This window comes from Bos grunniens, chromosome 19 (assembly GCF_055505025.1).
Source record: "Bos grunniens cultivar Pamir isolate PY7600 chromosome 19, Bosgru_T2T1.0, whole genome shotgun sequence".
NCBI classification, from domain to species: domain Eukaryota; kingdom Metazoa; phylum Chordata; class Mammalia; order Artiodactyla; family Bovidae; genus Bos; species Bos grunniens.
The window spans coordinates 2280615-2296549 of NC_141183.1; the positions used below are offsets into that span (position 1 = coordinate 2280615).

General features: G+C 49.3%; 1 protein-coding gene across 3 annotated transcripts in view; it reads left to right on the top strand.

Annotated features, from left to right (window-relative positions):
- MAP2K6 (mitogen-activated protein kinase kinase 6) overlaps positions 1–15935 on the top strand; it is a 109699-nt gene that overhangs the window by 36816 nt on the left and 56948 nt on the right. The window contains exon 1 of one of the 3 annotated variants that reach the window (XM_086355913.1): positions 9706–9841. The exons of the other annotated variants lie outside the window; for them this stretch is intronic. Within the exon in view, the coding sequence (XP_086212039.1) occupies positions 9829–9841 (13 nt within the window). The 5' untranslated portion in view covers positions 9706–9828. Of the gene's footprint in view, positions 1–9705; positions 9842–15935 lie in introns of those variants that run through there. 3 annotated transcript variants of the gene reach the window in all.

The following is a 15935-nucleotide window of genomic DNA, read 5'->3' on the forward strand; positions in this document are numbered from 1 at the left end:
TCCTTTACTGAGGGACAGTGGAAAGAGAGTAGGGTTCTGTCGCCTGCACTAGCTGAATCCTGACAGAAGTGGTTGCAGCAGCAGAGCTTTCTTACACAAAGATACCTGGGGTGGCACCCGCATTCCAGAGTTCCTTAAGTCAGTCATTTAACCACGCTCCAGCTTGGGCGGGAATCTCTTCAGTTTGTGACTTCCTTGGCTTTTTCTTTCTGGTATGGTTGCTCTCTGGCCCTAAATATCATGAAGGGGCAGCAGAGGATGAAATGGCTACATACCACTGACCCAATGGGCATGAATCTGAGCAAACCCCGGGAGATCGTGAAGGACAGAGGAGCTTGGCCTGCTGCAGTCCATGGGGTCGCAGAGTCGGACACAACTGAGCCACTGAACCACAGCAAGCACCTGACGACTTCAAAGGGCTGGAAAAGAAGGGGGTCATTTCTCCTCTGGGTCTTGTTTTAATCAGGAAGGAAAAGCTTTTCAGGGGCTCCCAGCCGACTTCTCAGATTTCAAACCTGGAGCTGAATGCTGTTCTTTATTTCCCCCTCAAACCCATATCTGCAGGAGGGGTTAGTTTACCGTGGTTGGTGTAAGCTAGCGGTTAGCCAGCTTTTCTTGGTAAAGAGTCCGTGACTATCTGGGCTTTGTAAGCCACCTCTAGTCTCTGTTTTAGGCTCCTCTTTCTTTTTTTTAACATTTGTTGTTCAGTTGTTAAGTCCTGTCCTGCTCGTTGGCACCTCATGGACTGCAGCACGCCAGGCTCCCCTGTCCTTCACCATCTCCCAGAGTTTGCTCAAACTCACGTCCATTGAGTCGGTGATGCCATCCAACCATCTCATCCTCTGTCGCCCCCTTCTCCTCCTGTCCTCAATCTTTCCCAGCATCAGGGTCTTTTCCAATGAGTTAGTTCTTTGCATCAGATGACCAAAGTATTGGAGCTTCAGCATCAGTCCTTCTAGTGAATATTCAGGGTTGATTTCCTTTAGGATTGACTGGTTTTCTTAACCTTGGGAAAGTGTAAATATCATTATTATATCTAGGGGTGTGTGCCAGACATGAACTCATTAATTGCTTTTCATCTCCTGAGGCTGGTGGAGGTGCCATCATCTCTGCCACCCGTTTTCAGAAAAGCTTTGATTTTGTTAGCACACTGAGTGGGCAGCCAGCTGTTTGCTTCAGTATCTAATTTGTTAACTTTGTTGTGAGGATTATTACATGTCATAGCTAAATAAAACAAAGAATGTAGTTCTGGGGGTATCATAGGCCCTCAGCTGATGTATTTATATCATTATTGCTGTTCACGGTTATTGTCGTCGTAATTCTTGTTTCATTCCTGTAGAATTCTGTCATCTAAACTCGTTTGAGCTGTGTGCATGGAATTCTTTTTAGATTGTAGTAAAACGTTATTTGGTGATTTTTTTAGTTGGTTCAGTCTTCTGTTGTGGGGCAGCGTGTCCTCTAAACTCCACATCTCATCAATTTATACAAAAATTTAAAGTTCTGAGATTGTCATACGAAGTGAATAGATCAGACAGAGACAAATAGCATATCACATATATGTGAAATCTAAAAAAAAAAAGATACATATGCACTTATTTACAAAACAGAAACAGAGTCACAGACATGGGGAAGCATGGTGGGTAGGAATAACTTAGGAGGTTGGAATTAACATATACAGGCTACTATATATAAAATAAATAATCAGCAAAGACCTGCTGTACAACACAGGGGAATAACCTATATGAGAAAAGAATCTGAAAAAGAATAGATACATGCATGTGGATAACTGAATTAGTTTTAAACTAGGCAATGGCACCCCACTCTAGTACTCTTGCCTGGAAAATCCCATGGACGGAGGAGCCTGGTGGGCTGTAGTCCATGGGGTCGCTAAGAGTCAGACAGGACTGAGCGACTTTACTTTCACTTTTCACTTTCATGCATTGGAGAAGGAAATGGCAACCCACTCCAGTGTTCTTGCCTGGAGAATCCCAGGGACGGGGGAGCCTGGTGGGCTGCCGTCTGTGGGGTCACACAGAGTCAGACACGACTTAAGCGACTTAGCAGCAGCAGCACAACATTGTTCAACTGTTTTTTGTTGTTGTTCAGTCACTCAGTCATGTCTAACTCTTTGCGACCCCATGGGCTGCAGCACGCCAGGCTTCCCTGTCCTTCACCATCTCCCGGAGTTTGCTCTAGCTCATGTCCATTGAGTTGGTGATGCCATCCAACCATCTCATCCTCTGTCGTCCCCTTCTCTTCCCCGCTTCAATCTTTCCCAGCACTAGGGTCTTCGCCAACAAGTTGGTTCTTCACATCAGGTGGCTAAAGTATTAAAGCTTCAGCATCAGTCCCTCAATGAATATTCAGGATTGATTTCCTTTAGGATGGACTGGTTTGATCTCCTTGCAGTCCAAGGGGCACTCAAGAACTTTATTCCAATATAAAATAAAAGTTTTAAAAGAAGTATTGTTTTGGCCAAAATGTTCTTTCTGATTTTCCCCTAATATCTCATGGAAAAACCTGAAGGAAAATTTTGGCCAACCCAATAATTAGGCAATGGTCGATTTGATGAAGAAACATTGGGGTATGAATTCTCAAGACTCCAGTTATCTTTTCATTGAAACGGAGTTATTATTCTTACTATACTCACCCGCTTAGACTAGCTTGCAGAAAACCTTCACATTTCAGTGGCTTAATACAAGAAAAATATTATTCCTTGCTCATGCCCTATGTCCCAAATGAATCGTCAGGAAACCCCGCCCCACACAATGACTCAGTGACCCGGCCGGATTGCGGCTCTGTCATCGTGTGGTCGTACCATCTGGAGAAGATGGCCTTGTCCCCCGTCTCCATGACGACGGCGCATCTTGCTGCCTCAGCCCGGAAGTGACGTATTTCACGTCTCGTATTTCAGTGACGAGAACTGATCACGTGGGCCAGTCCAGCGGCCAGGGTGATCGTGTGCAGTTGCAGCGTGCTCACTCTTCGTTTCAGGATGCAGGATATAGTTCCCCGACCAGGGATCGAACCTGGGCTCCCCTATCTTGAAGAACATGGAGTCTTAGCCATTGGACAACCAGGGAAGTCCCTCCTGCCTTATTTTAAGTTTGGATGTTTTTTCTTAAGACCCATGCAAGAAATTTCATAATTGAGAAAAATAGGAAGGAAGAAGAAGGTCGCCCGGATGAGCTCCCCTGGGGTGAGGCAGTAACCAGCGACCCTCAGTGACCTCACACAAGTGCTCTTTTACTCACTTCACGTCGGGTACAGCTGGACGAGGCTCCGACTGCGCTCTTGCAGAAACGCCATGTACCGCAAGTGGGTGTTGAAGGTGTCTGTGGCAGGAGAGGAGGGGACCAGAGATTCCAGCCTGGGCTTTTCACTGATTCCTGAACTAGAAGGGGCACCTGCCGTTTCTACTCACATCCCACCGTCCAGAACAAACCACAGGGAGGCTCAGAAAAACGGGGAGATGTGCGTGCTTTCAGAGGGCATTCAGTGTCTCTACTGCGCGTTTCAGAAATACAGAAGAATTTGTAAAGGTGTGCTTCCTGTCCAAAGGCCCCAAAGCATCTTGATGACAGTCATGGTATTCTAACTAAACTTATATTTGAATCTGCACGTTTCACACTTAAGAATGTGGATTTCTAGGAGAGCAGCTAAAGGTTAGTGTAACCGAAGATCGTGATGACATTGAATTAGGGAAGATTCTAATGTGTGAAATTCTATGAATGATTAAAAAAATATGTTTGGGGAAGAATAGTAATTAATTACGCCAACAAACATTTGTAGCCCCAGGTAAAACATACTTAAAGAGAGAGAGCCGTTCGTTCTCGTCTGAGGTGATAAATTCTGCTGTCTTGGGATGCAGCAAGCTGTAGGTTTGGCGTTTAGGGGTGCACTGCCTCAGTTTCGCATATGGGAAAGCCGCACACTCGGCGGACCTTCCCTTAAGGGCTGCAAGCTGCCCTCTCAAGATGAGACAAGTCAAGTGATGCTTATGAGCTTTCTCCTGATGACTAGTTGTCATGCAGCCTTGTGGCACTTGGCTTTCTGATTCTAAGTTTTCGAGCATGTTCACTCAGTCGTGTCTGACTCTTTCAACCCCAAGGGCTACAGCCCACCAGGCTCCTCTGTCCATGGAAATTTTCAGGCAAGACTACTGGAGTGGGTTGCTATTTCCTTCTCCAGGGGATCTTCCCAACCCAGGGATCGAACCCGGGTCTCCTGCATTGCAGGCAGTTTCTTTACCCTCTAAGCCACCTGGGGAGTCTGATTCTCTGTTGTTGTTCTTCAGTCACCAAGTTGTGTCTGACTCTTTGTGACCCCGTGGACGGCAGCAGGCCAGCCTTCCCTGTCCTTCACTGTCTCCTGGAGTGTGCTCAAACTCATATCCACTGAGTCAGCAATGCCATCCAACCGTCTCATCCTCTGTCGTCCCCTTCTCCTCCTGCCCTCAATCTTTCCCAGCATCAGGGTCTTTTCCAATGAGTCGGCTCTTCAAATCAGGTAGTCAAAGTATTGGAGTTTCAGCTTTAGCATCATTCCTTCCAAAGAAATCCCAGGGCTGATCTCCTTCAGAATGGACTGGTTGGATCTCCTTGCAGTCCAAGGGACTCTCAAGAGTCTTCTCTAACACCACAGTTCAAAAGCATCAGTTCTTCAGCGCTCAGCCTTCTTTATAGTCCAACTCTCACATCTGTACACAGTTTACTTATCTGTAAAATGGACCTCATAGAAATACTGTGACAGTTGAATAGACGTGAACACAAAGTCCTAAGAATCTCTGACTTAATGATGGTTCCTTTGTTCTTCTTTATCTTATACTTGTTAACATGAGCTGTAAAATCTATAATCTGGATCTTTGTTAGTTACAGGATGACAAACCCTACCGATCTGCCAGGGACTGAGTGGGTTCCCGGGGAACTGGGACTGGACTTTCAGTGTTTTTGGTTTTGTTTTGGTTTATAAATTTTTATTAAAGTTGAAAGTTGGGGAACTCCCTGGCGGTCCAGTAGTTGGAGCTCTATGCTCCCACTGCAGGAGGCAAGGGTTCAATCCCTGGTTGGGGAACTGAGATCCTGCATGCAGTGCCCGATGTCCAGCGGGCTTTCAGTTTCAAAACCAGGAATGTCCGGGGCAAAGTGGAATGAGTCGATCCCTACACATACTAGAGCATCTTGGAAGCTGATTGTGGCCGACTCACTGGAAAAGAGCCTGATTCCGGGAAAGACTGAGGGCAGGAGGAGAAGGGGATGACAGAGGATGAGATGGCTGGATGGCATCACTGACTCAATGGACATGAGTTTGGGTAAACTCCGGGAGTTGGTGATGGACAGGGAGGCCTAGCGTGCTACAGTCCATGGGGTCTCAAAGAGCCGGACACGACTGAGCGACTGAAGGACAACCCTCGCTTCCTGTCCGTGTTATACTCCACTCCCCCGTGGTCCCTAGGGGTCCATGTGACACGGTTTCTAAACCTCTTGTGGGCACCCCTGGCTCAGCCCGCAGCCTGCCCAGCGGCAGCACGTGGTCGCAGTGAAATGGAAAGAACAAGAGAAACAGCTTGCCCTGGACTTCACGCCTTCCTCCTCCCACAGACGTGTCTTTCTTTCCCTTTCTACAGCGGACTCTGCGGGTGTTGTTGGGTCCCTGTGCCCGAGGGGTGGGAAACAGCCCTCGGGGGCCGCTGAATGGCCTTGCTTTGTCCACAGGCGTGTTTTTCCCACTGTTTGTGATGCCTGACAGGGTCGTTTTTGTTCTGGGCTGAGCTGGTTTGGGAAGGCGGGCTGCTGAGAAAGCCACGGGGTGCTCTGGCCTCCGGGGGCCTCTCCGGGGAGCTGCTGCCCAGCACCCCCGAGGTGCCCCTCGGCCGGCGGAGGTCAGCTGGGGCCTCTGCCTTCTGTTCCAAGTCTGGTTCTGATAGTTATGGGAACTGTCACCAGCTTCTCTGGCTCCGGAGCGGCCAGGAACGAGCCCAGGCCAGCGAGATTCCACTTTAATTGTCAATCACACGTCACCAAAAAAAAAAAAAACCAGAAGCCAGCTATGTGCTGTGCACCACTTTCCATAACTTTTCCTCCCTGCTTGGCAGTCAGATTGCTTTCTTTTGCAGAAAGCACGAAGTCAGTTTCAGTCAGAATTTCTGTGTAGAAATCCGAAAGCAGGCGGTTTGGAAAGGAAGGTGAAGTGAGGGGGGTTTTCTGCTCGCCCTGGGAATGAGTCGCACGCCCTCGGGGTCGGAACGTGCAAACGCCAGGCTGCACCATGCCCTGCCTGCAGCCCCTGGCCGTGCGCAGAGCCCCTCACCAGCGGGCTTTGGATCCCGCCGGGGGCAGAGCCGGCCGGAGCGACAGTGCGGGCCGCCGCCTCAGTGAGCAGGGGCAGCTCAGCATCTTCTCTACGGGGCATGGACTCTGGTCTGCTGACCTGTGTCGCAAGGACATTCCAGCCGCCGGGAGAAGCTTGGCTGCTCTCTGGATTCCAGAACAGGCAGTGCTACCATAAAACGACACCAGAACACACTGTGCTTTTCGGTGCTACCGGGTCTGCGTGGAGCCGCCTCCGTCCCCCCTGGGGCAACGACAGAAGTAGTTTCTAGACTGAACTCTAGACCCCCAGCCCAAAGGACCTTGGTTCGAGCCCCACTTCTAGCCTGTGTTAGTCTGAGGGCTTTGGCTAGAGTTCTTAAGCGTGCTGAGCTACAGCTTCATCGTTCGTCTACAGGCCAGGGGGTGTTTGTGGCCTGCTTGTGTCCCTCTGAATGATGCGGTTCTGGTATTTCTGGGCAAATCTTGTCCTTCGTGGGCTTCCCTGGTGGCTCAGCTGTAAGGAATCTGCCCGCCAATGCAGGAGACGTGGACTTGATCCCTGGCTCAGGAAGATCCGCTGGAGAAGGAAATGGCAACCCACTCCAGTGTTCTTGCCTGGAGAATTCCATGGACAGAGGGGCCTGGCTGGCTACAGCCCATGGGGTCGAAAAAATTGGACACACTTAGCGACTAAACAACAACAGAGGGTGCTGCTGCTGCTGCTGCTGCTGCTAAGTCGCTCCAGTCGTGTCCGACTCTGTGCGACCCCAGAGACGGCAGCCCACCAGGCTCCCCGTCCCTGGGATTCTCCAGGCAAGAACACTGCAGTGGGTTGCCATTTCCTTCTCCAATGCATGAAAGGGAAAAGTGAAAGAGAAGTCGCTCAGTCGTGTCTGACTCCAGCGACCCCATGGACTACAGCCTACCAGGCTCCCCTGTCCATGGGGTTTTCCAGGCAAAAGTACTGGAGTGGGGTGCCATTGCCTTCTCCAAACAGAGGATGAGTGACCATATATAACAAACACGCATAGGAAAAGACAAGAATGCTGGGATCTTTTAATACTTAATACTTTTAATACTTTAATGCTGGGTGTTTTAATACTTCTCAGGACCAATTTGTGGTGTTGAGAAGACTCTTGAGAGTCCCTTGGACTGCAAGATCAAACGAGTCCATCCTAAAGAAATCAGCCCTGAATATTCATTGGAAGGACTGATGCTGAAGCTGAAGCTCCAATACTTTGGCCACCTGATGTAAAGGCTGACTCATTGGAAAAGACCTTGGTGCTGGGGAAGATTGAGGGCAGGAGGAGAAGGGGGTGACAGAGGATGAGATGGCTGGATGACATCACCGACTTGATGGACATGAGTTTGAGCAAGCTCCAGGAGATGGTGATGGACAGGGAAGCCTGGTGTGCTGCAGTCCATGAGGTCTCAAAGAGTCAGACACAACTTAGCGACTGAACAACAACAACACTTCTTGGGGAGGAATCTTGAGCTGCTGTTGTATCTAATACTGAAAAACACCTGCTTGGCCTGCTCCGCAGGCATCACGTTGTTTGGTGCTTATGGGCTGATGTTTGTTAGGAAGTGTGTGATCTGTGACTAGGAAGGTTTGAGATGATCAAGGGGGCAGGGGAGGAAGGAAGAGGGTTGTGTGGAGCTGTGAATGCCATTGTGGCGAGCTTCCTTTAATTGTGTGTTGGTTGGTTCTTCTAGAGGCTCAGGACTGCGTTCCCTTCCACGTTCACTGCCGCCGGGTTGAGTATTAAGCAATGGTTTTCGACTCAGGCTTTTTGCTGAGACAACACGGAACATCCTGGAAACGCTATGCTGTATGTGTGTGTGTGTGCTCAGTCACTTCAGTTGTGTCCCACTCTTTGTGACCTCGTGGACTGTAGCCTGCCAGGCTCCTCTGTCTGTGGGATTTCCCAGGGAATGGGTACCCATGCAAGCATTCTTGCCTGGGAAATCCCGTGAACAGAGGAGCCTGGCAGGCTGCAGCCCATGGGGTTACAGGGATCCGACACCGCTGAGGACATATGGGCGTTCCCTGGCGCAGGGCAAAGCCTGCAGAAAGCATAACAATGTTTAGAGTAATGATGTATGATTTTAAAATTATTGAGACTTCCCCTGTGGTCCAGGGGCTGAGACTCCACACTCCCAATGCAGGAGGCCCGGGTTCAATCCCTGGTCAGGAAACGACCCCACGTACTGCAGCTAAGGATTCTGCATGCCACCACCACTACTCGGTGCAGGCAAATAAACACACAAGCTAGGAGCTGGAGTATCGGCAAACCTTCCCTCCCAGAGTGTCTTCTCTGGTCAGCCTATACAGAAATGTGTCTCATACCACCCTCATTTGGATCTCTGTCCACTTCAGAGGTCTTGAATTTTTTCTAAGTGGATTGACTGTAAGTTCTTGAAGCTGAGTGACTTAGCATATCATTTCCCACTTGTGTTTTGTTTAAAAGAGCCAAACGTATTTCATTGCAACCAAGGCATGCTGGCTGTGCCACTGGTCACTTAACAATTATGTATAAATAGTCATCTTTACAACCCGTGTTTGCATATTCCATTTGAATGGAATATTTTGCAACTAAAAAAAGAAAACGTTTACAAAACTATGGTTAGTGTCTGCAGAAAATAGTCACAATAAAATGCTAAGGGATAAAAGCGGTATTAAAATTACATACACAGAGAGGTCTGGATTGTATGAGAAATTTCTGTATCTATGTTAACATATATATATTAAATAGTTAAAGATATACGCACAAAAATAGTCTGCAGAGTCATGCACTGAAATACTAACGTTAGCTTTGCCTGGGTGGTTGGGATTCATTTGGGTAATTTTAATTTTCTTCTTTGCCCCTTTCTTTATTCTCTAAATTTTTATAATCAGTATTTTTACTTGTGAGCTCAGAAATCCAGTGCTGTATGTTTTTAAAAGTGTTTTATTATTCTTTAAGCCTCCCTGGTAAGATATCTTTTAAAATTTATTTTTATTTTTTATTTTGGCCAGTGATGAAGAAGCTAGAAACCCAGAGTCCTAGATTTGAGATGTTGTTTTAGCCAAGAGGACTTGGAGAAGAGGGGTTAATGTACATAAATGATTGTTGACCCCGGAGAGGATTTGGAGATGACTTAACATACAGGAATATGATCAGGGCTCAGGAGGTTTTCGAGCGGTGCCTGCCCCATCGGGTCTGCAGGATCCCCTGGTCTCCGCACGTGTTCTCATGGTTTCTTAGGAGGTCCTCTGTCTACCCCGACACGTGTTGGTTGCAGCAAGACCCACTGCAGCTTGATTCCCAAGACCAAAATAGTCCAGTGAGTCACTCGGGTATATTCTGGATCAAAGATTTAAAAACCAAAGCATGCACATGGTCTTCATGCCTTAGTCAGAGTGAACGTCAGGTAGTTTCAATGGCAAGGCTACCAGCATGGCTGTCGCTCAAAGACAGCCAGAGTCCTGTTGCAGTGAAGACGGAAGGCTCCCTGTGAGCAGACTTTCCCGGTCATGATGTGTTATGGTATGCTCTGTGATTTTAGTTGCTGGTTTGCATTCTCTGTGATGTTTAATGGGGCTTCCCTGGTGGCTCAGAAGGTAAGGAATCTGCCTGCAATGCCGGAGACCCAGGTTTGATCCCTGGGGCAGGAAGATCCCCTGGAGAAGGGAATGGCGACGTTTACGTTTAACGCAATGTAAGCTACATGCCAAGCTCTGGGTGAAGGACACAGACCAAAGCAGAGGAGAGTAGTATTATCAAGCACGGACCAGCAGGAGGCCGTGCCTCTGACTAGCGGGGCCTGCCCGTCCTCACATCACTTGTCTTGGTTTCATGCTCAACAGTATCCTCTTTCATTCTCCAAAATGTCCCGTCCGGGATGGTCATTTTATAGGGTCCCCCTGCGGCCGAGGTGGCTACAGGGTGAATCTGGATTCTATAATTTCATCTCTGTCTGCACAGCAGTTGTCTGCCTGGCAAAAATGTCACAGCCACACCCAAGGGCACAGGCTTCATAATGCCCCGCCCCTCCCTCCCCTGCAGTGGCTGCTGCCAATGCCTTTGTATTTGTGAAGCCTTTTCAGATAGAGAAATGGAACAGCTGAGGGAGCGCTGGAAGATGAAAGCTCCAGACGGTTCCATCTCTTTCCGACCCCACAGCTGACCCAAGTGATGGTCGTGCGTCTAGGACTCTGAACAGCGCACTTGGGGCCATTGGGAGAAAACCCTGAAGACACAGTGAAACGGACAAGCTGCCTCGACTTTTTTAATGCTGAGTTGGGAGGATATCGTAAATTTTTTTAAATTTACTTTTAATTGAAGCGTAATTGCTTTACAATAGTGTGTTGGTTTCAGCCCCACGTCCAGCCTTGGCTTTGATTCTTTGACTTTGAAGCCACAAATTGTCTTCTTCATCGTGAGAATTTGCAATCCTGTGTCTTTCATCCCTTTGTAGACGCCCCCTCGGTCCCCTTGTCCTTTAGAAGAATGAGTGTTGAACAGGCCACACAGCGGATTTGCTCAGGATTTAACACCCCGAGGCTTCCCAGGTGGCTCAGTGGTGAAGAACCTGCCTGCCAAGCAGGAGACGCAGGTTCTATCCCTGGGTGGGGAAGATACCCTGGAGGAGGAAATGGCAATCCACTTCAGTCTTCTTGCCTGAGAAATCCCATGGACGGAGGAGCCTGGAGGGCTACAGTATATGGGGTCGCAAAGAGTCGGACATGACTTAGCAACTAAACAACAACAGTTACCCTAGAAGCCGGAAAAATCGGTCTCTAGGGACGAATTCAAGGAGGAGTCACATTGAGACGAGTGTAGTTTGACAAAGGCCTCGCAGTTTTCTGGTTCCTGCCCTAGGAGCCGGTTAATGAGACCGGGAAGACATTTGCATCTTCTGAAATAGGGCATGTGTTTCTGGAAACCCTAGTGCTCTGTAAATTTAAGATGAAGGATTGTGCTCCTTTAAAAGGAAAACGGGTATAAAATTTTCTCGGGTCCATGAGCCTGCTGAGAGATGATGATCACTGTGTATCCTCTCCCTGGAAAATTATGCATGTGACGCACAAAGTCTCCCTCATTTCAGAGGGTTCAGCCCATTTCACTGTGCGGATTGCAGGTTAATGCAGCAGATACAATCAGTTGCTGCTCTGATAGCCACGCTTGTCACCGCCCTTCCTTCTTCCTGTAAGAAGCCCCGTTCCCCTTGGGTATGTCACCTCCTCTGTGTGATTTGAGGGCTTGAGAGGTGGCCCCGACCCCAGCCCCGGGTGGAGGCGATAGGGAGGATGGTTGCTCTAAGCCAATCACGATGGTCCTGTGTCTTTTGCCAGAGACTGGTTCTGGCACACTTACGTGATGCTTTGTTGGCAAATGAGACAGAAGTGTCATTCTGCTGGGGAGCTTTGGGCAAAATTTCACCACTGTTAAACTGAGAAGCATTTGGTAGCGTGCAGTAAGCTGTCTTGACGCTCTTTTAGAGGTATTATAGGAAGGGGTAAATGCAGGGGTGCACGCATGTCCGTCTAGTCAGGGCTGTGGTTTTCCAGTGGTCACGTATGGACGTGAGAGTTGGACTGTGAAGAAGGCTGAGCACTGAAGAATTGATGCTTTTGAACTGTGGTGTTGGAGAAGACTCTTGGGAGTCCCTTGGACTGCAAGGAGATCCAACCAGTCCATCCTAAAGGAGATCAGTCCTGATTATTCATTGGAAGGACTGATGCTGAAGCTGAAACTCCAATACTTTGGCCACCTGATTCGAAGAGCTGACTCACTGGAAAAGACCCTGATGCTGGGAAAGACTGAAGGCAGAAGGAGAAGGGGACGACAGAGGATGAGATGGCTGGATGGCATCACCAACTCCATGGACATGAGTTTGAGTAAACTCTGGGAGTTGGTGATGGACAGGGAGGCCTTATGTGCTGCAGTCTATGGGGTCGCAGAGTCGGAGACGACTGAGCGACTGAACTGAACAGATGCATGTTTATATTTGTGTGTGTGCGCTCAGTCGTGTCCGAGTCTTTGCAACTCCGTGGGCTGTAGCCTGCCAGGCTCCTCTGTCCTTGGGTCCCAGGCAAGAATACTGGAGCGAGTTGCCATTTCGTCCTCCACGGGATCTTCCTGACCCAGGGATTGAACCCACATCTCCTGCGTATCTGCGTATGTACACCCAAATTCATATGTGTCCTGCCTCTGATGGGCGGGCTGATGAAGGGGCCAAGAAGAAACGACACTAAGCCATGACGACCGTGCTGACATTGACCCCACCGCCCGACGCTGAAAGGAAACAAGTCTGCGTGTAGAAACCCCAGGGATGAGCATGAATCGAGGTGTTGCTGGAGGAGCAGGTGTTTTTCTCATGCTGAGGCCATACCTGAGCCTTTACCGACTCTTTTGTGACCCCATGGACTGTTGCCCCCCAGGCTCTTCTGTCCATGGGATTTCCAGCCTGGAGTGGGTTGCCATTTCTTTCTCCAGAGGATCTTCCTGCCCCAGAGATCTAAGCCACATCTCTTGCGTCTTCTGCATTGGCAGTCGAATTCTTTACCACTGAGCCACCAGAGAAGCCTTTATCAGGCCACCCCACCGTTCCGCCTAGTGGCTGCTTTGGAACAGTGAGGCCTGTGGTCAAACCAACGGATCCCTCGGTCACACACCTGTTGCATGTGCTGGGACGCAGATCTGTGCCTTGGTCTGCCGCCTCGTGGTGGCCCGGCGGCGGGCTCGGCTTTCTCGCAGCCGTGGATGCAGTGGTGCGCTTGCAGAGGCCTTCAGGGCAGGGAAGGCACAGCTGTATTCGGGTTAAGTGAGCATGAAGTCCAGGAAGCACGTCGCTCTCTCCTCCTTCGCTTTAGGGTGCCAGGTCTGTTAATAATTAGCCCCTCGCGGGGAGCCGGCTGAGACCCCTGCAGGTGCTGTAGGACCGACCACAGTGGCAATGGTTGGGTTGTTGGTCAGAGGGAGCCTGTATCCTGGGCACAGGCATAGCCTCCCTGCCTGCCACCTGAGCTGCCCAAACCTGGGTCCCTATGTGCCAGCCAGGTCAGGGGACGGAGAGAGGAGGCTGGCTGACGTCCACAGGTGATTCATGCATTCTTCCGAGAACACCTCAGGCACCCAGATCTGCTGACTCACGTGGCTCCGGGGGCAGGTGGATTGCCCCACGACCTCCGCTGCCGCCCGTGGCTCTTGGGCTTCAGCCCACATTTCTGCTGTGTCCTGACTCTGAGCTCAGAGCTTGAAATAGAGGCTTGTGCGGGAGAGCCTTGTTTATCAGCGTGATCTCAGTCAGTAGGAGGGCCCAGGGCATGAGGCAGGATGGAGGGGCAGTCCCCACCGCTCACCGGTGGAGGCAGCTGGTGTTTAAACTGTCTCCTAAGAGCCCTGACGGCGGATCTGAGAGCCGTGCGCCGCGGGTACCGTGGGGTTGCATCACGCCTGCCCATCCTGGTTCGCAGATCACAGGGGCCCCACGTGCTTCAGCCCCCGGGTTCCTCCAGTGTCAGAGAACTCAGCGCAGGAACCCCGAGATAGCAGAGGGTGCTCGGGGCAGCCAGAGAGGAGGCGCTTTGGCTCCCTCTGTTTAGAAGCTGCTCAGAACCTGTGCTGAGTTAGAAAAGCCACATCGGGGAGGCAGGTTGGGGGCGTGATGGAGAGAAACTGGGAGCCGGATACAAGTTGCACACACCCCACTCCAGGTGGTCAAGCAGGAGAATCCAGGCTGGGGCAGAGTACAGCTTGGTGCACTCTTGATCTCACCGCACAGCCTTGCGTTTGCCCCGGTCATTCTAAAGTTCAGTGCTGAGGCGTCAGGCGGGCCGCAGCCCAGCTACCTCAGAGCTGGGGAAATGCCCTCAGCCCTGAGGACACAGACTGGGAGGGGTTTCGAGCTGAGCTGTAGGTTAAACGTAGGTGTCTCCATTTTTCCTCCTGGGTCAGATCAAGCTTGTGCTTGCACCTGGATTCAGTTCACGGCAAACTGATGCGGTCAGGTTAATAATGCACAGAAGGGAGGGTGGTGTGTGGTCGGTGATCACAGCTTCTGCAAGGATGTCTGCCCCAGGTTGCCTTCTGCTAGGAAAGGGACGACTCCAATAGCTGTATCTACAGCTGTGTTTCTCCTTTTATAAAATGAGTTAATGAAATCCTTACATTCATCTTGATTTTTTTATAAATATCTAGGAATTTAATTTTGATATGATACTGTTACCTATTCACATCCCATAGTCCAATGTCATCAATTTTTGAAATAATGCCCTTTACATGTTTTTTTGTTTTTTATTGGAGTATGATTGCTTTACAGTGTTGTTAGCCCCGCCCTACAATGAAGCGAGTCAGCTCTGTGTACACACACATCCCCTCCCTCCTGGGCCTCCCTGGCCCCCTCCCCACTCCACCCCAGGTCATCCCGGAGCGCCGAGCTGAGCTCCCCGTGCTGTACAGCAGCTCCCCACTAGCTCTGTTTTATACATGGCAGTGCATGTCCGTCAGTGCTACAAGAAACCTTTTTAACAAACAGTGGTCTGTGTATTCAGAGCAGTGTTAAATGTAACAGAACTTCAGTGTCACTGTGGGACGTGAGCAGTTCCTCGCAGCCCTGTGTGGCAGCCTTTGACTGATGGTGAGCGCATTTGGGGAACTGAGCCCAGGAGATGTGCTTTCACTTTCTGTAGTGGGTCTTTGGCTGCTCGGTTAGTGGTATTTGCTCTCTTCCCCGGCACAGAAGGGTTTCGAGAGTAACCCGATATTCCCAAGTTGACAGTTTTCTTACTTGTTTGTAAAATTTAAGAAAAAAGTCATTTAAAAGAATCATTCAGGGCCATCCCCAGTGGTTCAGTGGCTAAAGACTCCAGGCTTCCAGTGCGGGGGCCGGGTTCCGTCCCTCGTCAGGGAACTAGACCCCACGTGCTGCAACTGAGACTCGGTGTGGCCAAATAAATAGGAAAAAAGAAGTAGCATTGTTAGATCACACAGTCTCTTTCCAAGTTTTAATGAAATAGCTTGTTTTTGTAGAGTGGCTTTGAGATTCAAATGCACAAAAAGGAGAGCGCATAGCGTTGGCCTCAGAAGACGTTCAATCTGTTAGTTGTGTAATCTGTAAACTAGCCTGACCACAGAACTTTCCAGCAAAGGAATTGAGTCCAGAAAAGTCAAGCGACTTCTGTCTCTAAGTTTCTAGTTAGCGGCAGACTCAGAAAAAGAGCTGCGGCTCTGACAGCGTCTAAACTCTCGATACCACCTGTCACCACTTCTTTCTGGTCCTTTAAAGACGTCCTTTAACTTGCTGTTAACTGTTTGCTGGCTTTTATGGCATTAGATTTTATTCTTCACTTTTTAGGCTAGTTTTCTGAATCGGTCACATGTTTACATGGGTCAAATTGAGAAAGCACACAAAAGGTTACTGTTCATTGTCTTTTTCCTACTGTGTCCTCTGGTATCCTGTTTTTACTATTACTATTTTCTAATGTATTTTTCCAAAGACTTTACACATGTATGAGCAAATCTGTTTATACATTTCTTGCCATTTTAAAATACAGAGTAGCATATAGTCTTTTGCATCTAGAGTTTTTTGCTTAATGTATTAAGGTATTTCTATATTAATGTATTACAAATTCCACAT